This window comes from Charadrius vociferus, unplaced genomic scaffold (genome assembly GCF_000708025.1).
Source record: "Charadrius vociferus isolate BGI_N301 unplaced genomic scaffold, ASM70802v2 scaffold459, whole genome shotgun sequence".
NCBI classification, from domain to species: domain Eukaryota; kingdom Metazoa; phylum Chordata; class Aves; order Charadriiformes; family Charadriidae; genus Charadrius; species Charadrius vociferus.
Window position 1 is genome coordinate 1,012,078 of NW_009650249.1, and position 17,747 is coordinate 1,029,824.

Here is a 17,747-nt window from a genome sequence, read left to right on the forward strand (position 1 = left end):
CCCCAGGACCATAGCAAAGTAGGGATTTTTAAATGCCAGAAAACCTTTGCGAATGCTGTTTCGTGGTAACCAGCCACACGGCTTCAGCCCGCAGAGATCTCTGAGCACGCACTGAAAGCCTTACAAGGCACACAAGAAGGATTACATTTTACAACGTGCATACATGCGCTGTGTGCACACAGTCATGCTTACGCCTTGTGCATCCAAAACAATGCTCAAAGACACCCACAATAATGCCTCCAGCTTTCAGTTAAAACTAATTTTAACCAGTGAACACCTGCCAAATTGATTTTACGGGTTTGACACCGGTAAATCACTTGAAATTTCAAGCCTCCACAAAATTTGCATTCTGCTATTTTCACGTCTCTTGGAAATTCTCAACTTTGGCTGGTTTCGCCGTGGAACTTTTTTATGAAGCAGCCCAGGGGCCAGGAGGGAAGAGGCAGAAAAACGGCAACACGAATGACTGCTGGGAAACACTGAATGGTTTGTGCTGTATTTTTGGGTCTGGCTTATCCTGAGTTTGATGGACTTGTGTATAGGTGAACAAATCCTTCACCTGATGGAATCTGGCTTGTGGATGGGGTTCCTTGTGGTTATCTCCAAAAACCGAGAGCAAATTACACTGTTGTACGTCTGGGTGGCTCAGGAGGGCGACTTTGCTGATCCCTGTCTATAATGAGCTTGGAGCCTTCACTTCGTGTATTCTGTTTTGCTCAAGAGAAGGATGAAATCGGATGAAATCTGCAATTGATCGTGATGGTCCTGAGTGATAAAATCATCTCTCAATGGTCCCTTCCCTGGAAATGGTTACAGGGGTGGTATATCACTTGGATTTTGGTGTATCTGCATAGCTGGATGAGCTGGGCCCAAAGAATAGCCATAAAACCAGGTTGTATTCCTCCCGACCCTGATCTGTTAAGTAGCTAATGGTGCTTGTGTGGAGAGCTGCTCTGTTGCTTTTGTATAACAAGGACATAAGAAATGAAAAATCAAAGCGTCTTTAAGGTGTTCCTGAAAACAACAATGCTGCTAGAGGAGGATTTTTATCTTTGAGCTTTTTAATGGGATGGATATCTTATACTTCAGTATCCCAGCTGTCGTGTGGATGAATGTGTCCTGCAGTTTCTTTCTCTTCTAAGTGGGCTGCTTGTGGTGAAAGGTCAGAGTGGTACAGCCTTTGCTGTATGTATTCCCCTCTCACTTGCAGCCACACAGAAAAGGAAGAGCAGAAGCTATATATATGGGATGAGGTTGGTATAAGCTAGGAGACAATACCCGTATTCTGATCCCAGTGCTGCCCACCACCTCATCCTCCCAGTGCTTGCAAGTGAAATGGGGCTGTGTCCAGGGAGCATCATGGAAGAGAGGCCCAAAAGTACAGGAAGAGCTGGATGCTGTGGTGGAGTGAATGGGAAATTTAACACAATATAGAAAAGGAGAAAGGAGGAACTATAAGAAAACTGAAGAACTGCAGATACCTGCTGTGTGAGAAGACCTGAAGGGCAGTCTAAACAAGCATTGACACCCTCAGAAACAGGGTTAGAAACCCAAGGCAAAAGGAGGAAGCAGGTAGTAGACCAGAAAATGGAGCAGACACCTCGGTTTGGTGCACCAGAGGTCAGGGAGAAGAAACAGAAAGTATGCCGTAAAAGATGCATAAAAATAAAAATAGCAGCTAGTCCTCAAAGAAGAAAGATGGAGATAATAGTGTTAGCCAAGAAACAGAGGTTGATATGAAAGGGAGTAAGCAGAGAAGAATGAGAGGCGAGAGAGAGCCGATGGAGGTGTGTGGACTCTCCCGGCAGGGACAAGTGGTGGCCAGGTTTCTGCTTTCACATGCCAAGGGTGTCTGGGCCAAGGTGGGGAAGATGAGCAAAGAGAAGAAACACTTCAGAGGACTTCTGTGGTTTCCTTTTGGAGAAGGGCAAGCAGTGAACACAGTGGAGGCGGGTAGGGGATCTGAGTTTGTGAAGAAGGCTTTGCCACTGGAAAAAAATATTGAAAAAGGGTTGTTCTTAAATGTGGGATTTCCCCTGGGGACTTTGGAAACCGGTCTTCTGGGGCTGAAACTGGTACAACCAGTAAGAGGACTTTATGGCACGAGAAGTCTGGAATGAGAGGAGTGGGGGGAGATGCTGCCATGCCTTCACATTACCTGAACACACTGCGCTGGCACTGGTGAATATGCCCTTTTTGAACACAGGAATGACAGTATGGAAATGGAAGTGACGACTGCCTTGGTGGGAAGAAAGCTCCAACAGTTATGGGGAACCACCTCACCTCTGCCTCAGAGTCCTGGAAGAATTCATTCATGAAGGAGCAGAACTGGTAACAAGTAGTTAGTCCAAGGCACTGCCACCATACTGAAGACTGTAAAGTGTGTTTTTTAACCCATAAATGCAGGGTAGATAATCTAGACTCGTCATATATAGGGCTTTTAAGCTTATGTGAAATGGGACAACAGTTAAGTTGCTAAGATGTATGGAAAAATTGAATAAAATGCAACATGGTTTCTCCAAAGGTAGTTTGTCAGGGACTAGGCAAGCCATGGCTTTTCTGCACAACCGCAATGTATTGCACTGCATCTGTCTAGATTTAAATAACTATCGGATAAAGCACCCATGGGAAATTATTAGCTAACCTAGAGAAGATGGGATCACAGAATTAAAGTGGATAAAGAACTTGCGAAGGGTGAGTCTGCAGTGGATAATATTAAAAGGGGGTTATCAGGAGGAAGAAAGATAAGTAGTGATGTTCCCTGTGGATGGGTCTTGGGAGTGTCTCAGTGAGTGTTTCATTTCTTGGCCTTGGTTGCACCCTGCCTGGAATACACAGACAGGGGGAGGATGACCATGTCAGTAGGAGCAGGGCAACCAAGAAAGGAAGAGCAGGGAGCAGCAAGGAACGGGAGAGCACTTACCTTGCCAAAAGCCGACGTCAGGCAAGCCTTCCAGCCAGCAAACGGACGGCACCTCCTCGGCTGAGAGCTCAGATAAGGCCAGGCAGAAACAGTTCAAATATTTCTGTACTGATGCCAGAAACATGAGCAAAAATGGAAGAATTAGAAGGCCTCATCCAGGAGGAATGAGTAATCCTGGGAACTGTGGATATGGGAGAACTTATCTTCCAGGGCATAGATGGGAGAACAAGTGCTACAGATATCCTTGATCACAGTCAGATTGCTCTACCAGCCAGAAAGAGGGGAGACGAGTTTAGAGTTTGCTTTGCTAACGAGCAAAAAAAGATAATTTGGTCCTAATGATAACCTCAGATTGAACTGCTGTGATTTGGTTTGGTGTCTCTTAAATGGGTTGGGGTGGACACAAATTGGTCTCTACCCAAGGTTTGGATGTTGGCGTGCAGTCTTTGAGAAACGAAGCAAATCAGATAACGAGGCTGCCTGGCCAGGGGAGCTCAGAGGGTGAGTATGGTCAAATGGCCAGTTCTGCCTGGAGCCTAGATCCCTGCAGGAGGAAAGGGCTGGAGGGAAGGGCTCCAGGTCCCCGCGATGGACGTGCCCTAAGCCAGGCACAGCCGGAGAGCCATTGGGAAACAGCAAGACTGGGAGCGGAGGGAGGCCGAGGCCAGGAAAGGTGGGACACAAGTAGGAAGGGTCAATATAAGGCCTTTGTAAGGAAAACCTAGATGCAGGACACCTATGGTTATATGTGGGCGAGAAAGAAACTCAGGCAGGGGGCTGCCTGCCTGGTGCCAGGAATATGTTCTCCTGCTGCAAAATGAAGTTGCCGAGGCTGGGAGCCACTATGGGCACATGAGATGCTAGTGCCCTGATGGCTCTTGTCTGGTGCGAGTCCAAGGTTACAGTGGGACAGTCAGCTGGGCTTTGCTTTCTCATGGCTGTGAGTGTAGCACCCGTGCTGATGCTGGGGTACCACTGCTCCGGGGCACCACTGCTCCAGGGCATGCTATAATCTCCGGACTTTCTGTAGGTGTTGGAGGTGAGCTTGAAAAGATGTGGGAAGGGAGGAAAGGTGTATCCTGGCCCTAATCTCTGTTCTCTGGTTGCTTGCCAGGGTTGTGAGCCGGAGTCAGTGGCCCATCCCTGTTCCGTTGGACGATGTAGCAAGGCCAGTCCCCCTGCACCACGGGGACCGCACTGCTCTGTTGTGTCAATGGCTGCAGGAGCCGTTGCTTGCTGGCATGTTTACTGGCATTTTTCCCGGCAGCAGTGCCCCAGCCCCTCTGCCCTGAGCCAGACCAGCTCGGCAGCGCCTGCGGCATCTCCCAGAAGGGCTGGAGAGCAAAGCGTTGCACAGGCTGCTTGTCCAAAGCCATTAGTGCTTGGCACCCTACTTCTAGGCAAATGAGCCAGTTAACCTGATCAACTGAACATGTGGGCACAAACACGGGCAGCCAGCAGAGCATTACCTTCCTCGTCCTACACGTGAAGCTCCTGCTAATACAGCCCTCTGGTGTGACAGCATCGCAGGGCTGACTCAGACGGCGTGTGTCACTGCGCCAGCCCCCAGCTCCCCGTCTGTGCAGAGATGCTCTCGCCCGGCTCCGTGCCTTGCTCTGGGAGCCACACTGCCTTCCCCTTCCAGCAGGATCTGGGGTTAGCTCAGCCCCATCTCTGGAGCGCCGGGGGGAAGGCTGGGCTCCTGCTGCGCTTGCAGAAGCATTTCATCATTCGCTTCCTCCTCCTCTGCACCTCCTCATCCCACTGCTGCTGGGCAGCATCTCTGCATCTAGGTCAGGCGGAAGATTTTGCTTCACCTCCTGACTTCCACCACACCTTGGGTGTGTGGGCAATTACCCAGTAACTCTGCATACACCCTGTCGGCTCTAATTACCTGGCAAAGGCAGCGCAAGAACAGAGCAGCAAACGGTGTCATCCTCAAGCTGCCCTTTGCCCAGGGAGGCTGGCGTGGGTAACGCAGTGGGTGCTGCTGACTCAGCCACCCCCACCTGGCCTCCATCCCTGGCTTGGGACCGTGGCACCATCCCTCAGTCCTGCAGGATCACCTCTCAGCCAATAGGAGGTTTGATGGACCTGACATGGAGGAGTTCATCAGTAACAAAAGGTCCATGGCACCAAATGTTCCCTTTAGCAATGTCAGAGTGGCCGCAGGACCTCCGTGTCTGTCTCTTCTTGCATATGGTAAAAGTGGATGCTCTGTGGGTCACTGGCTCCTTGTCCAGAGCTGGGCCAGTCCTGCCAGAGCTGCATCTCCAGAACTGCATCTCCAGAGTGGAGGCCAGCAGTTGGACAACACTGTGTGTCCCTGTGTAAGGCAAAGCTGCACCTCAGACAACTCTGCCCCCCCAAAAAAACCTGCACAAATCTTCTCTTCAAACCAATCATCTCTGCAGTCATTCCCAGAACATCATGAACCTCAAGGTTTGCTCGGCTCACTGCACCCCAACATCTGCAGCAGCTGGCTCATCCATCAGAGTGGGGCTTGTCTTAGTGCCAGACCCTCCTGTCACCGTTCAGTGCCTGAGCTCCTGTGGATATGGGGAAAGCTTTGGAGGGAAGATTATAGTCTGAGAGAATTCCAGCCAAAATAGTGCAGGATTCTGCTGCTGATGGCTGGTAAATGAGCCCCAAATGCCGTTTTGATCGGACTGAAGCTGGGTGTGAGGGCTGCATTCAGTGTAAAACTGCAGAAAAAGGCACAACTGAAACATTTTCTTTGTGCATTTTCTAAATGAAACTTTTTTATTGTAACACCCCCCCTCCCCCCCCAAAAAAAAGAAAGAAGGAATAAAAGGAAAAAGAAAGGGAGAAAAAAGGAAAAAGAAAGGGAGAAAAGGAAAGGCTTGTAAAACATTTCATTTCCTGTACAACGAATGCTTTGGCATGACCCAAATTCACTCTTCTGATTTCCATTTCTTGCAAGTTAAAATGCTTCTCTTTCAATTTTCCTCAGCCTGTGTCTCCCCCCTTCAGGTTCTCTGCTGGGAACTGGACCGAGAAATTCTCCCATATCCCTGCCCCAATAATGTCCCCGTTGCTTTACCCCCACACCTCTTGTTGCCCGATTCCCCCTGCAGCCGCCCGGGGCTGGGTGCAGGCAGGGTCTGCCCCACTCTGAGCCCACAAAATCCTTCCCCGGGGTGGGGGGGTGGGGGGCAAGAAAGAAGATGGGTAATCTCTGTGCCCAGAGATGGGAAATGAAGGAAATGGGTTTCCAGCGTTGCATACGCTGAGCCCCATCAGAGGGGGGTGGCTTTCCTTCATGGGAGCAGGGTACACTGGCAACAGGGGGTGGGTGATGGGGCAGGGGTCCAGCGGGCTCCCTTTCTTGTGATTTGAGCATGACCCAGCCCAGATCCCTGGGTGGGAGCATTTCTATAAATGCGAATAAATAAAGGAAGTAAATGACAGTCATTTTGGACGTTTTCCTGTATGTAAATGCGTTTCCTTGGTAATCACATCTCTAGTATTTCTGTTTATTTTTATACATCTGTTTTCGGTTAGCCCACAGAGCTCTGCGCTGAAGCACAGCAATATCCTTAGATGTCCCTCACCTTGGCATGGGAGAAGGGCCACCCTGTCTCACACATGCGAGTGTGCTGAGGCACAGACCCCCCCACGTGTGTCCACTTGCACAGATGTGTGCGTGTACCCCTGCGCGGGGGTTCCCTGCCACCACCACCGATCCCACGTGCAATTGGCAGGGAGACGCCGTGCCACAGGCAGTTGGGTCGCTGGAACTGGTTTTTTTGTCCCTGTCCTGTAGTTTGTTTGTGGCATGCTGCTGCTCTCAATGACACATTTTTAATTGTGCCTGTTAAGTTGCCCAGAGGCTTTTTAAGCCCTGGGATTTGAAACACTACATCAGTATCTAAAGACAGCTGTTGGTCCGTGAGTGCCGGACCAGGACACTGGGGAGCGTGTCCCTTGCTGCTCCTCTGGTCTGCTTTGGGCTGAGTGGGGTGAGGGCAGGACATGGTGCCCTGGCTTTGAGCCCAGCTGTGTCAGGCTTTGTAAGCACCCAGCCTGTAGCTCAGCGCCAGCATCTCCCTGCCCCACAGCACGCCTGCCCTACTTCTGATGCTCCCCTTGTCTTGGCCCCTCTGCACCGCCCTGATGAGCTGCGAAGTGAGGGTGAGAAGCAGTACAGAGTGGGGTGGAGGGTGGATGGCCCCATCCCATCATTCCCAGCATGCTTTTGACTGGTGTTAATAGCTCTCTGTTGACAGTCCCTGGCACCTGGAAGCCACCTTGTCTGGACCACCTTGCCTGGACCAACATGGTTTTGTGGAGAGTCTGGCGTGTCCTTCCTGTGACAGCGCCCCACCCCTCAAGCCTCCAGCAATTGGCCGTCTCAGGTTGCCACCAATCTGCAATACACCAACTGACCATGGACTCTTCATGGTCCCCATGATCTCCCATCACTGTCACCCCTGTGTCACTGCTGGGAGCCATGGATGGATGGAGCTTGGTCTCATGGTCTCACTTTGTGACTGTGTCTGTAGGTTCTTCACTCAGCCCATGAAGAAATACTGTGAATGAACATGGGAGGTACAACCTGGGCTCCTTAACCTGATCCTCACTGTGCAGTGGATGAAATTCTGTCTAGGAAGAAATTGATGTCCAGGATTATCAGTGCTGAGCATCATTAAGCCATAATACAGACTCTGCAAGACCACGTGGCCAGGAAAAGATATGCCCTGTTGTCTAATGGGCTCTTTATCCACTGCCTGACTCTTGGAGGATGGTTGTTCCACTATTACAGGTGCTTTTCTTTCACTTTGCCTGTTCTAACAGCCCTCCTGACTCCAGGGCCAGAGGTTTGGTAGTCCAAACTGACTCCAAACCAGATGTTTCCTGTGCAACCTGTTGTAGGTGACCCTGCTCTGGCGCGGGGGTCAGACTAGATGATCTTCAGAGGTCCCTTCCAACCCTGACCGTTCTGTGATTCTGTGATTCTGTTTCCCATCCTCTTCCATCCCAAGCACAACACAAAATGAGGGGTGTCCCCAAGGAGAGCACTCAGGGGTGAGAAACCAGTGTCTCCCTCCCCTGATGGTCTTCTACCACCCAGGTGGGCATGCTGTGACTGCCCTGGGACAGTCCATGCTGGGACGTGGTGATGGCCATAAAGCACCACAAGGACAGAGTCTTGTGGAGGTAAGTGCTCAGCTGGCCATGCTGCTCTGCAAAGGGCCGACCAGCGCCGTGCATGCAGTCCTGCAGATGCCTTCAGCACACCCCGTACAGCAAAGCGGGTGCTGGCTGGCACCCCCCAAGTCAGTGCTGGATGAAGGACCCCTGCAGCAGGGCAGGTCCTTGCTGATGCCCTGAGCAATGAACGTGGTCCCTACCCACTCACCTTCCCAGCCCACTCACCCTCTTCTCAGCGCTGCCCGTTCGAAGAAAAGCTTGCAAGGTGGACAGGGACCATGTTGGGTCAGTCCCCAGAGCCCAAGTCCTTCTCTTTTTGAGAGACACCCCAGTTGTTGCTCAGACATTTGCGATGCCTCAAGATAAATTAAGAGTTGAAATGCAGCTTAGATGCTGGCTGGCATCTCACAGAAGGACTGGAGAATAAACCTTTCTGGTTTTGTTAGGGATTTTGTTAAGGATTTTCCCCTAATTTAAGCTAAAAAAGAACATCCTTAATATCGGCAGCAGCTCACATGCATCTCGTCACTCCACGCACTCCATCTCCTGACAGTCACAGCATCGCAGGAAGAAAGTCGACATTTGCTTTGTGCCATACACATCCCCCTCCCACATCGTAACCTCGCACAAGATCCATATCCAGCCAAATAAGGTACCACCTCTGAGTGATAAATAAACCGGGGAGAACTCGCCAAGTTAAGCGGCTGTCTTCCTACCACGCAGCACCTGATAAAAGTTACTGCTGCGAGCATAATCTCAACCAGCACATGGCATTAGCCCAAAGAAAAGCAGCATTTTCTCATTCACCTAAAATTATCCACCCACTGAAATAGGTACTATATTCTAGTGATAAACACGAGCCGGCTGCTAGTTTAAGCACATGTTCTCCTACAATGCAGCACAAAAAAAGCCTGCTGCTCAGTATCATCTGCATGGCTGTAATGTCTTCTGCATCTCCATGTAGCTAGTCAGCTGGAAATCGCTGGTTTTCGGTGTTCATTTCGCATGCAAGCTCTTTGATAATGCCCGTGCACATGCCGATAGACATATTCACACTGTTTCCAGTCGCTGTTTTGCGTTTTCATTACCCCTCAAGCCCAGTGTTTATTATTTGTGCATTTGACTGTATCCCAGCTAGAGACCCTGACCCTGTTGTGTCAGGCGCTGTACAAGCCCTCGAACCGAACGGCAGTTCTCGCCTCTGAGAGCTGGCAGTCTCATAACCATTTTTGGATAGAAAAATATAACACTGCAAGAAAAAAAAATAAAACCTTGGATTGCATGTAAAGAAATAAAGCAAAATGCTATTCCCCCACTCCTGCTGTCTGTGCTCGAGCCTTCCAAGAAGTTCCTGTCCTCATCTGTTAGAGTATCATTTTACAGCTCAATGACAAACACAGAACTTGCCAGTTTAAACATATAGGTCTCGTTTTTGCTCTCTGGTACACACACGCACTTACCTTTCCATTGCAGAGGTGTGTGGGAGAGCAGCTTTTGTCCCTGTCCCTTCGCGGTCCATGGACAGAGGTGCAGCGACACGTTGGGGTGCCAGGAGCGTTGCCCCCAGGTCCTTTCCTGCGTGTGTCTCCCAGCCTCTCTCACCTGGACCACTCCTGTTCACACTCGGCTCCTGCTCACATCCACCCTGTTCATATTCACGGGGCTCCCGGTCTCCTGCTCCCCATCTGCTAGGGGGATATTTACTGGAGCCCGAAGGGTGCTGCCGTTCACTCCTGCCGTGAGGGGAGGCGGGGAACCCAGCAAAGCCTCAGTCCCCTTACAGCCTTACACGCGGCAAAAACAAACCAAACAATTACAGTAAATAAATCCTATGAAATGACACATTACCTATGAAATGGCATCGAATGCACATACAAGCCAGCCGGGCTGATGCTGATCACGCAGCGTTTTGCAGCACCCAGGCTCTCCCCTGGCCCCGGGGATGCTCTGGCCGGTGGCCGGGGGGCTGCAGTGTGCCACACAGCCTCTCCTGACAGCTGCTTGCTGTGGCTCCGCGGCACCACTTTGCCTCACAAATCAGCAACTCGGCGTCTGCTCACACATGGGGAGAAGGAGAAGGCAGGTCCCTGCATCCAGCATCAACATATTCATCGACGGCCTGGATGAGGGGACAGAGTGTACCCTCAGCAAGTTTGTTGGTGACACAAAGCTGGGAGGGGTGGGTGACACACCAGAAGGCTGTTCTGCCATACAAGGAGACCTGGACATGCTGGAGAGTTGGGCAGGGAGGAACCCGATGAAGTTCAACAAGGGCAAGTGTAGGGTCCTGCACCTGGGGAGGAATAACCCCACGCACCAGTACAGGTTGGGGGCTGATGTGCTGGAGAGCAGCTCTGCAGAGAGGGACCTGGGAGTCCTGGTGGACAAGTTGCCCATGAGCCAGCAATGTGCCCTTGAGGCCAAGAAGGCCAATGGCATCCTGGGGTGTGTTAAAAAGAGCATGGCCAGCAGGTGGAGGGAGGTCATCCTCCCCCTCTACTCTGCCCTGGGGAGCACTGCATCTGGAGCACTGTGTCCAGTTCTGGGCTCCCCATGTCACGAAAGACAAGGAACTACTGGGGAGAGTCCAGCGGAGGCTACAAAGATGCTCCAGAGACTGGAGCATCTCTCTGGTGAGGAAAGGCTGAGAGCCCTGGGGCTGTTCAGCCTGGAGAAGAGAAGGCTGAGAGGGGATCTCATCAATGCTGATCAATATCTAAAGGGTGGGTGGCAAGGGGATGGGGCCAGACTCTTCCCAGTGGTGCCCAGCGACAGGACAAGGGGCAACGGGCACAAACTGGAACACAGGAAATTCCATCTCAGCATGAGGAAGAACTTCTTTCCTGTGAGGGTGACAGAACACTGGCACAGGCTGCCCAGAGAGGTGGGGACACTCCTTCTCTGGAGATATTCCAAACCCACCTGGATGGGATCCTATGCAACTGCTGTAGGTGACCCTGCTTTGGCAGGGGGTTTGGGCTAGATGATCTCTGAAGGTCCCTTCCAACCCCTGCCAGTCTGGGATGCTGTGATCCTGAGACAGCCAGCCAAAAGCCCAGCGCTCCTGGGTGCCCCCACGCCTACCCAGGGGGTGAGCACAGCTCCATGGCCAGGGCGCCCGACCGCAGCGGTGGGCTTGGGGTGCAGATTGGGGCAGGAGTGCAGTCAGCACACAGCAAAGCACATCTAATTGCAGCAATCCCTGCAGCATGATAGATGGCCCGTGGATGTATTAGCCATTACGGACTGCAAGGCATCATTCTGAGATAAGGGGCCTTATGCTAGCAACTGATTTATGCTTTCCTCACTTTCTTGCCTTTTCTTCCAGGAGCTTTAAAAGGTTGGGGCAGCCAAACCTAAATGTCGAACCAACTAAACTCCCCTCCAGTTTGTCAGATGGGACTTGCAGGGAGAGCTGACCAGGGCATGGGCCAAAGAGCATTTGCTGCAGAATAACTCTGTGCCCAGCAACACCGGCCTCAGGAGGGGCAAAACTGTGCTCTGGTCCTGATGTCCCCGTGAGACCCAGCATGGTCTCGGGGCATGGCAAGACAGGAGGTATGTGCTGGATGATCTCCTGACCTCAGGGACCTCCAGGGCTGGGCGATATGAACAGTCCAAACGTTCTACTGAAAACCCAGCAAACTCATTTTTCCACATTAATTTTAGTTTCAGGTGCCCAGTATAAACATGCTGTGTCACATTCATGTAGCACCAGTCATAGTGCTGAAAAATGGATTATTTCAGTGCACTTGTGCTAAAAAAAAAAAATAAAAAATTATCCCAGGTATAATGAGAAGCCCGGGTAAGCTGTGGTGGTGGCAGAGGGGTTAGGTCCCGCTTGTTTTAGAGGGGATATGGGTTTGTGCCCGTTTCTCTGCTGTGACTGTAAGATCAGCGTAGCTGTGCTGGTGGGATCCGTGCTGTCCATGTGTGCCCTGTGATGGATCCCAGCCCCTTCTCCTCACCCTGGCATGAGCCCCACGGGCTGCAGCGAGGATGCTCCTGGAGAGGAAGGACAGCGGTGGTTAGAGGAGGGTGCCTGTCCCTGTTTTCCTCCATCTCGCTGTTCAGTGCCAGAACAAACTCATACTTTCTCTGATCTTCTCGTGAATCACTTTATAGCAAAGGACTGAGCCAGCTCCCACAGGTCTCAGTGTGAGGATTTTGCTGAGAACTGGGTGCTCGAAGAGCTCGTTGGTGGCTGGGGGTTGTTTTTGGGATGCATTTTGTTGGGATGTTTAAAGCAGAGCAACACAAAAGCCCTCCTATTACCCCCCTTTCCTCTGCTGGACAAAAGCTGGATATTCTGCATATTCCTGGCTTTCTGCAGAGGGAAACGGCAGGGGTTACAGAGACGTCTCTGCGCACGGGCTCCTCGCAGCACAACCGCTCCAAGTACGCCATCACCGCTCCATGCCACGAAGCACACGTCAGCGCCACATCCCTCCTCGGGGTGGCCGAGGTGGAGGCGGGCAGTGCCATGCGGCTGTGCGTGCCTGCGCCGGGGCCAGCAGGGGCCGGGCACGGCACCGTGCTCCACGCTATGCCCGCTGCATCCTCAGCAGCTCGCAGGAACCCGCTAGCACCGTGCCGGCAGGTTTTGCTGGAGAGCTGGAGGAATCCAGCCCTGCGACAGGCAGTACTCCAGGTTCCCAGCCTGCTACAGCAGCCAAGCACTCGGATAGCTGGCACTAGACTCTCTCCTTGAATTACTCATCTTTTCCATTACGAGGCCTCCCATACTCCAGCAATCCATCTGTTTGGTGGTGCAATTTCAGGATCATGCCTTTTGTCAGTGATGTTAATTTTGGCAGTCAGCAGCAGACGCGGTGCTGAAGCTCCCCGCTGAGGCCTCGCTGCCTTTTCCTGGGCATCTGGCAACGTGCTCGGAGATGCCAGTGGAGATGGCAGCCTCCTCCCCGGCTTGTCCAGGGTTTTGTTCCGGGTGGTGACTCCTGAGGCTGCCCAAGGGCTTGGCAGCATGAGTGCTGGTAGCACACGCATGAGAAAGGCGAGCACGGGGAGGTTTCATGGTCTGTACCTGGTGGCAAACACCCTGCTCACATTTTCCTCTCTAGCTGCAGCCCTCTGATGACCTGCCCGATCTTCGCCCATCTCGCCAGGGTTTACTTCCCTTGTGCCCACCTTGGTCATGGCTGATGCTGGGACGCTCACAGACCAGACTGCAGACACTGGGCTACCAAGTGACTGGAGATGCACTGCCACTGCAGCTGCTCAGCAGCTCAGGGAGACCTTACGTGACCAGATCCCACAAATGTGTGGTTGCACCTGAACTATCTTCCGGAGCCGGATGAACACCACATCAGTTGCTTCCTCTGTCTGCTTCTTCTCAGTGATTTGTCTCATCCTCTGTGGGGTCCTCCCTTCTTTTGGTCCCCTCTGCTCTTGGATGGCTACAGACTACATTTCCTCCTAATGCAGACAACAGGCAGACCATGCCCAGGATGATGGGACTCCATTTGGGTACCCAGAGCTGATATGTAGGATTTATCAGGACCATCTTACTGCAGTGAGGTCTGGGGGACTAGGACGGAGAGAGGATGGGAAGCAGGCTCTGCTGACCTCCTGAGCAGGTCTCACTGAAGAACATGGCACCTGCCACCTTACCTCAAGGAGGATGGCTCATCAGGGACCATGGAGACAACCTGTCTGTGCAAGAGGATGCACAGTATACTCAGCTTTGGGGTAGGGGTTAGTACCTGAATTGGGCATGTGAGTGGGGATGTCTCCTCCATTCCCATCACTTCGGTGTCCCTCACTGCACTTTCTCCCTGGCAAGGCTCTCTGCTCTAAAGCTGAAGCCTTAGTAAAGAGCTTTGTATAGGCTTGCACCCGAAGTTGTGCTCCTATGAGGCTGGTCCAACTCCCAAAACTTGAGCTCAGCAGGGAAACAGGTCCTCGAGCATCTTCCTCCGGAGCTGAGCCACAGGCCTCAGGGATGTGCCCAAGATGCTGCTCTGTAGCTGTCAGTGTTAGCAATGCACAAGGTTTGAGCGAGTTTATTTTGCGTGGGGCACGCACCCACCATCTCCCTGCCCAGGTGACTCCCCAGGGAGGGTCCTTGTGTGCTTTTGTGCAGCCACGCAGCAAACACTTGTCCTGGGTGCTGCAAAAGCTGACAAATGCGGGAAATCCTTTTCCGTGCCACCTGAAACCCCCTCTGGCAGAGCAAGACAGAGAACACAGCTGTCCTGCCCCAGTGGTGCCCCACAGAGGGGTCAGCTCGAGCCCTTCCCGATTCTCCACCGCCCTCCCCACCAGCCTCATGCTGCGAGCAGCCCAGCTCTGCTCCCGCATGCGGAGCCTCCCACGGCCGGGCGCTCCCATGCTGCCTGTGCCGGCTGACTGCCAGCCCGATAACAGGGCTCCTGGCTGCCTGCCTCCCCCTCCGGCCCAAACAAGCACCGAGCAGGCGGGAAGAGCCGGTGCGGAGATGTGGTGGTGCCGTGCAGAGCGCGGGCTGCGTGCCGTGCTTGTCCTCCTTGCAGGACTCCTGCCCTCTGCCTCGGCTGAAGGAGGATGCTACCGCCGCGTGACTGCCTGGATCTCACTCGCCCTGTGCCTAATGCACTAGTTGTGTTGCTTTGATTTCTCACCTGGTTATGGCATTCCTCTGGGGCTTGTCATCAGGGCAGCTCTTCTTGGTTGCTTCCTGTCTCCTGCTTGTTGCACAACCCTTGAAGAAGCCCAGCAGCGGCTGCCTGGGCACGGGGGCAGCAGGGGAAACGGTGGGTGCAGGACCTCGACGCAGTTCTGCTCTCACCATTTCTGCCTGTCCTTTGCTATCCCCCAAGCCCCTCTCCCCCTTGCCAGGGAGCTTGTGCCTCCCCAGGACTATTCCCTGACACAGCTAGGGGCACTTTTTGTCCCCACAGGTGCCCATCCTGGCTGCTGCTTCCAAAACCTGAGGCAGAAATATCCCTGAGCAGAGTTGGGGGAGAGGGCCAGCAGAGCTCATGACAGCAAGGCATCCCTGCGCATGGCCCAGCGCAAGGGCTGGGGCATTATTGGGATGGACCAGGCTTCATTCCACAGCTTTTGCAATACCAACCCCGTCCAGATTGGTAGTGAGGAAGGTGTAAGAACCCCACAGTGGATGTGGGGGCATGATTTACCCTCATATGTATCTTTGGTAAATAGAAATGAGCCTAAGCTGATCACAGGCATAATATCCCAACTGTTTATGACTGTTAGCTACTATCAGGATGCATATTCCTGTTATTTGTCTCAATCTCCCGCTCTTGCTATGGCCTTGCCCAGGGTCTAATCCAGGAGTTTGCTGTAGTTAATAATATGCATCTAAGGATGCTCATCTGTGATGTGCTGTGCCCTGGGGGAGCAGTGAGATGGGGGCAGGTCTTATGAGTGTAGGATACCCCAGGAAGACTCTCAATGTCACCAGCTCACAGCCCCCCAGTTTATATGCCATGGAGGTGGAGTGTCACACAGCTCATTTAGGACCCAGCAGAGTTTGCCCACAGATCTGCAGCATGGCCAGAGCCTTGGCTGGCGGCAGCGGGGAGCCAACAGCAAGAGGCAGACCTGTGGTTCAGACCACTGGTCCTGTCTTTTGATGCTCCTACCCTGAAGCCTGTGGCAAAGGCTGGTCTGGCACTGCCAGGTTGGCTGTAAGCTGTACCAGCACCACATCGTTCCCACAGCATGGGTTTATCCCCTTTCCACTGATGCTCCTGGAGCACAGCCTGGCACTCGTCTGTGTGTCTTGGAATGACTCTCCCAGATGGTGGCTCAATCTTCAGCAAGGGCATCAAACACTTGCTGGTGGGTACTAAAGCCACGGGTCCAGTCCTGGATACTGGAGAGCCCTTGTAGGCATTGCACCAGGGCATTTTCCTCCTCTGTGCACTCAGTACCTGAATATCTCCAGCACGGTTCCACCGTGGGTCTGTGCTTCGCCTCCTGTACCTGCCAACACCTCTGTTCATGGCTGGTGTCTTGTATCCCAGCAAGGTTCTCCTGCATCCCGGTGCTCGACCCTTACCTCCCTCACAGCCCCCAGCCTGGCTGGCTTCCCCTGCTCGCTGCACGCCAGGACCCAAGTGTGCGGCTGTGACTGGGTGGGGGGAGAGGGTCTCTGCAGCCCAGATGCCCGTGGTGGCTCTGTGCTATCCCAGAGGGGCTGGGGTGGGAGTACAGGACCCATGGTGGGGATGGGGGAGTCAGAGGACGCAGCATGCAGTGAGGGTAACGTGTGTGTGTGTCTGCGTGTGCGCACAGCGTGGGGCATGCGTCAGAGGTCTATTCGTGGGGCGGTGTATCCATGTACAGCAGAAAGTCTGAAGGTGCCCGTTTGTGTCTGGGAGCTGCATGTATATGAGGAGATGTAGTTCCCATAGGTCTGTGTCAGTGTGTGTGTGTGTAAGAATATGCCTGCGTAGCTCGTGTCCTTGCGTGCAGTGTGCCTGTGTCCTACCCTCTACGTGTGCAGGGTGTATCTGTCAGCGCGGCATGCTGGCTCTGCTGTGTGTGCATCGTGGGTACACGTCTGTGTGTCTGCGTGTGTGCAAGGTACTGGATAAAAGGGGAAATGGCTGGAAAAGCTATCCCCACTCCCATTTTAATCAGAGAAATGAAGCAGCTGTTGGAGTGAATAGACCCTGCACTAAAGCAGACGTCTTAATATCTTTTGCAGAGGAGGTGCATTGTGATTCATTCTGTGCATCTCTATTACTCAGCTTTTGATAGGGGCTTACTTGTCTCAAGTGCTTTTCATTATTGCCCTAATGCTATCTATTAACATACTGGATGGAGGCTCTTTTCTCATCTGGAGCATGCATCACTGTGCTTTTAAAGATTATGGGGCTTGCAAATACATAACACTTTACTGCCTCCCTGACATAATTCACTGGAAAAAGGAATACATGTAAATAGATAGGTAAATAGATAACCTAGTTGGGGGGCTGTGGGAGACAGAGAGGCAGACAGACAGACAGACCCTGGTAGAGAGCTCAGCACACAGTTAGTTCATTTGTAATAAATGAGAAAAGAGCTGCTCTCAGTGTTTATTTAAAAATTCTTGGCCACCGTTTGGTCTCACTTGGAAAATCCTTGTTTCCTAGTTTCCAGCCTCTGACCTTCAGGCTGCGGGATGGGTCACCCATCAGAGACAGGGGGCTGCCAACTGGGAAAGGTTTATGTGCCCAGGAATGGGGGCATCATGGGGAGATGGGGAAGGGGAGAGGACTGAGACGAATAGATGGGTAAGAGCATGTAGTGGAACTGGGTCCTGCAGATGGAGACCCCAGCAAAGCCCACAGGATGCGCGGGTGACCAGTGACCTTAGCATGGACCAGAGCCATGGGCGCTCTCTGCTCTGGAGGAGACCTCCCCAGCAACTATTTCATCTTAGCCGGGTCAATTAACCACTTTAAAGACTGGTGAGGCGTTTAAACACTCCAATGCAACTTATGTAGGCAGTCTTCATCAGGGGAAGATTACAGGTGTGGTTTTCTGGGTCAGTGCTATTACACAGTTGTCAATCATTGCTCTATTGCACGGTGTATGATGGCTTGATTTCCTGACGAGCACGATACTGAGACGGATCAGGAGAGACCCAGAGCTGAGATCAGGCGGTGGGATTTTTCCATCCTCTTTTTTAGTTCAG

The 17,747-nt window shown here is 52.5% G+C and overlaps 1 protein-coding gene across 1 annotated transcript in view; it reads left to right on the plus strand.

The window, feature by feature from the left end:
• Nucleotides 1–11,641: 11,641 nt before the first annotated feature.
• The window catches only part of FOXO6 (forkhead box O6), a 112,670-nt gene continuing 106,564 nt past the window's right edge, over nucleotides 11,642–17,747 (plus strand). Inside the window, exons 1-2 of the mRNA XM_009893020.1 lie at nucleotides 11,642–11,656; nucleotides 12,432–12,589. Coding sequence (XP_009891322.1) covers nucleotides 11,642–11,656; nucleotides 12,432–12,589 — 173 coding nt within the window. The remainder of the gene's footprint in view (nucleotides 11,657–12,431; nucleotides 12,590–17,747) is intronic.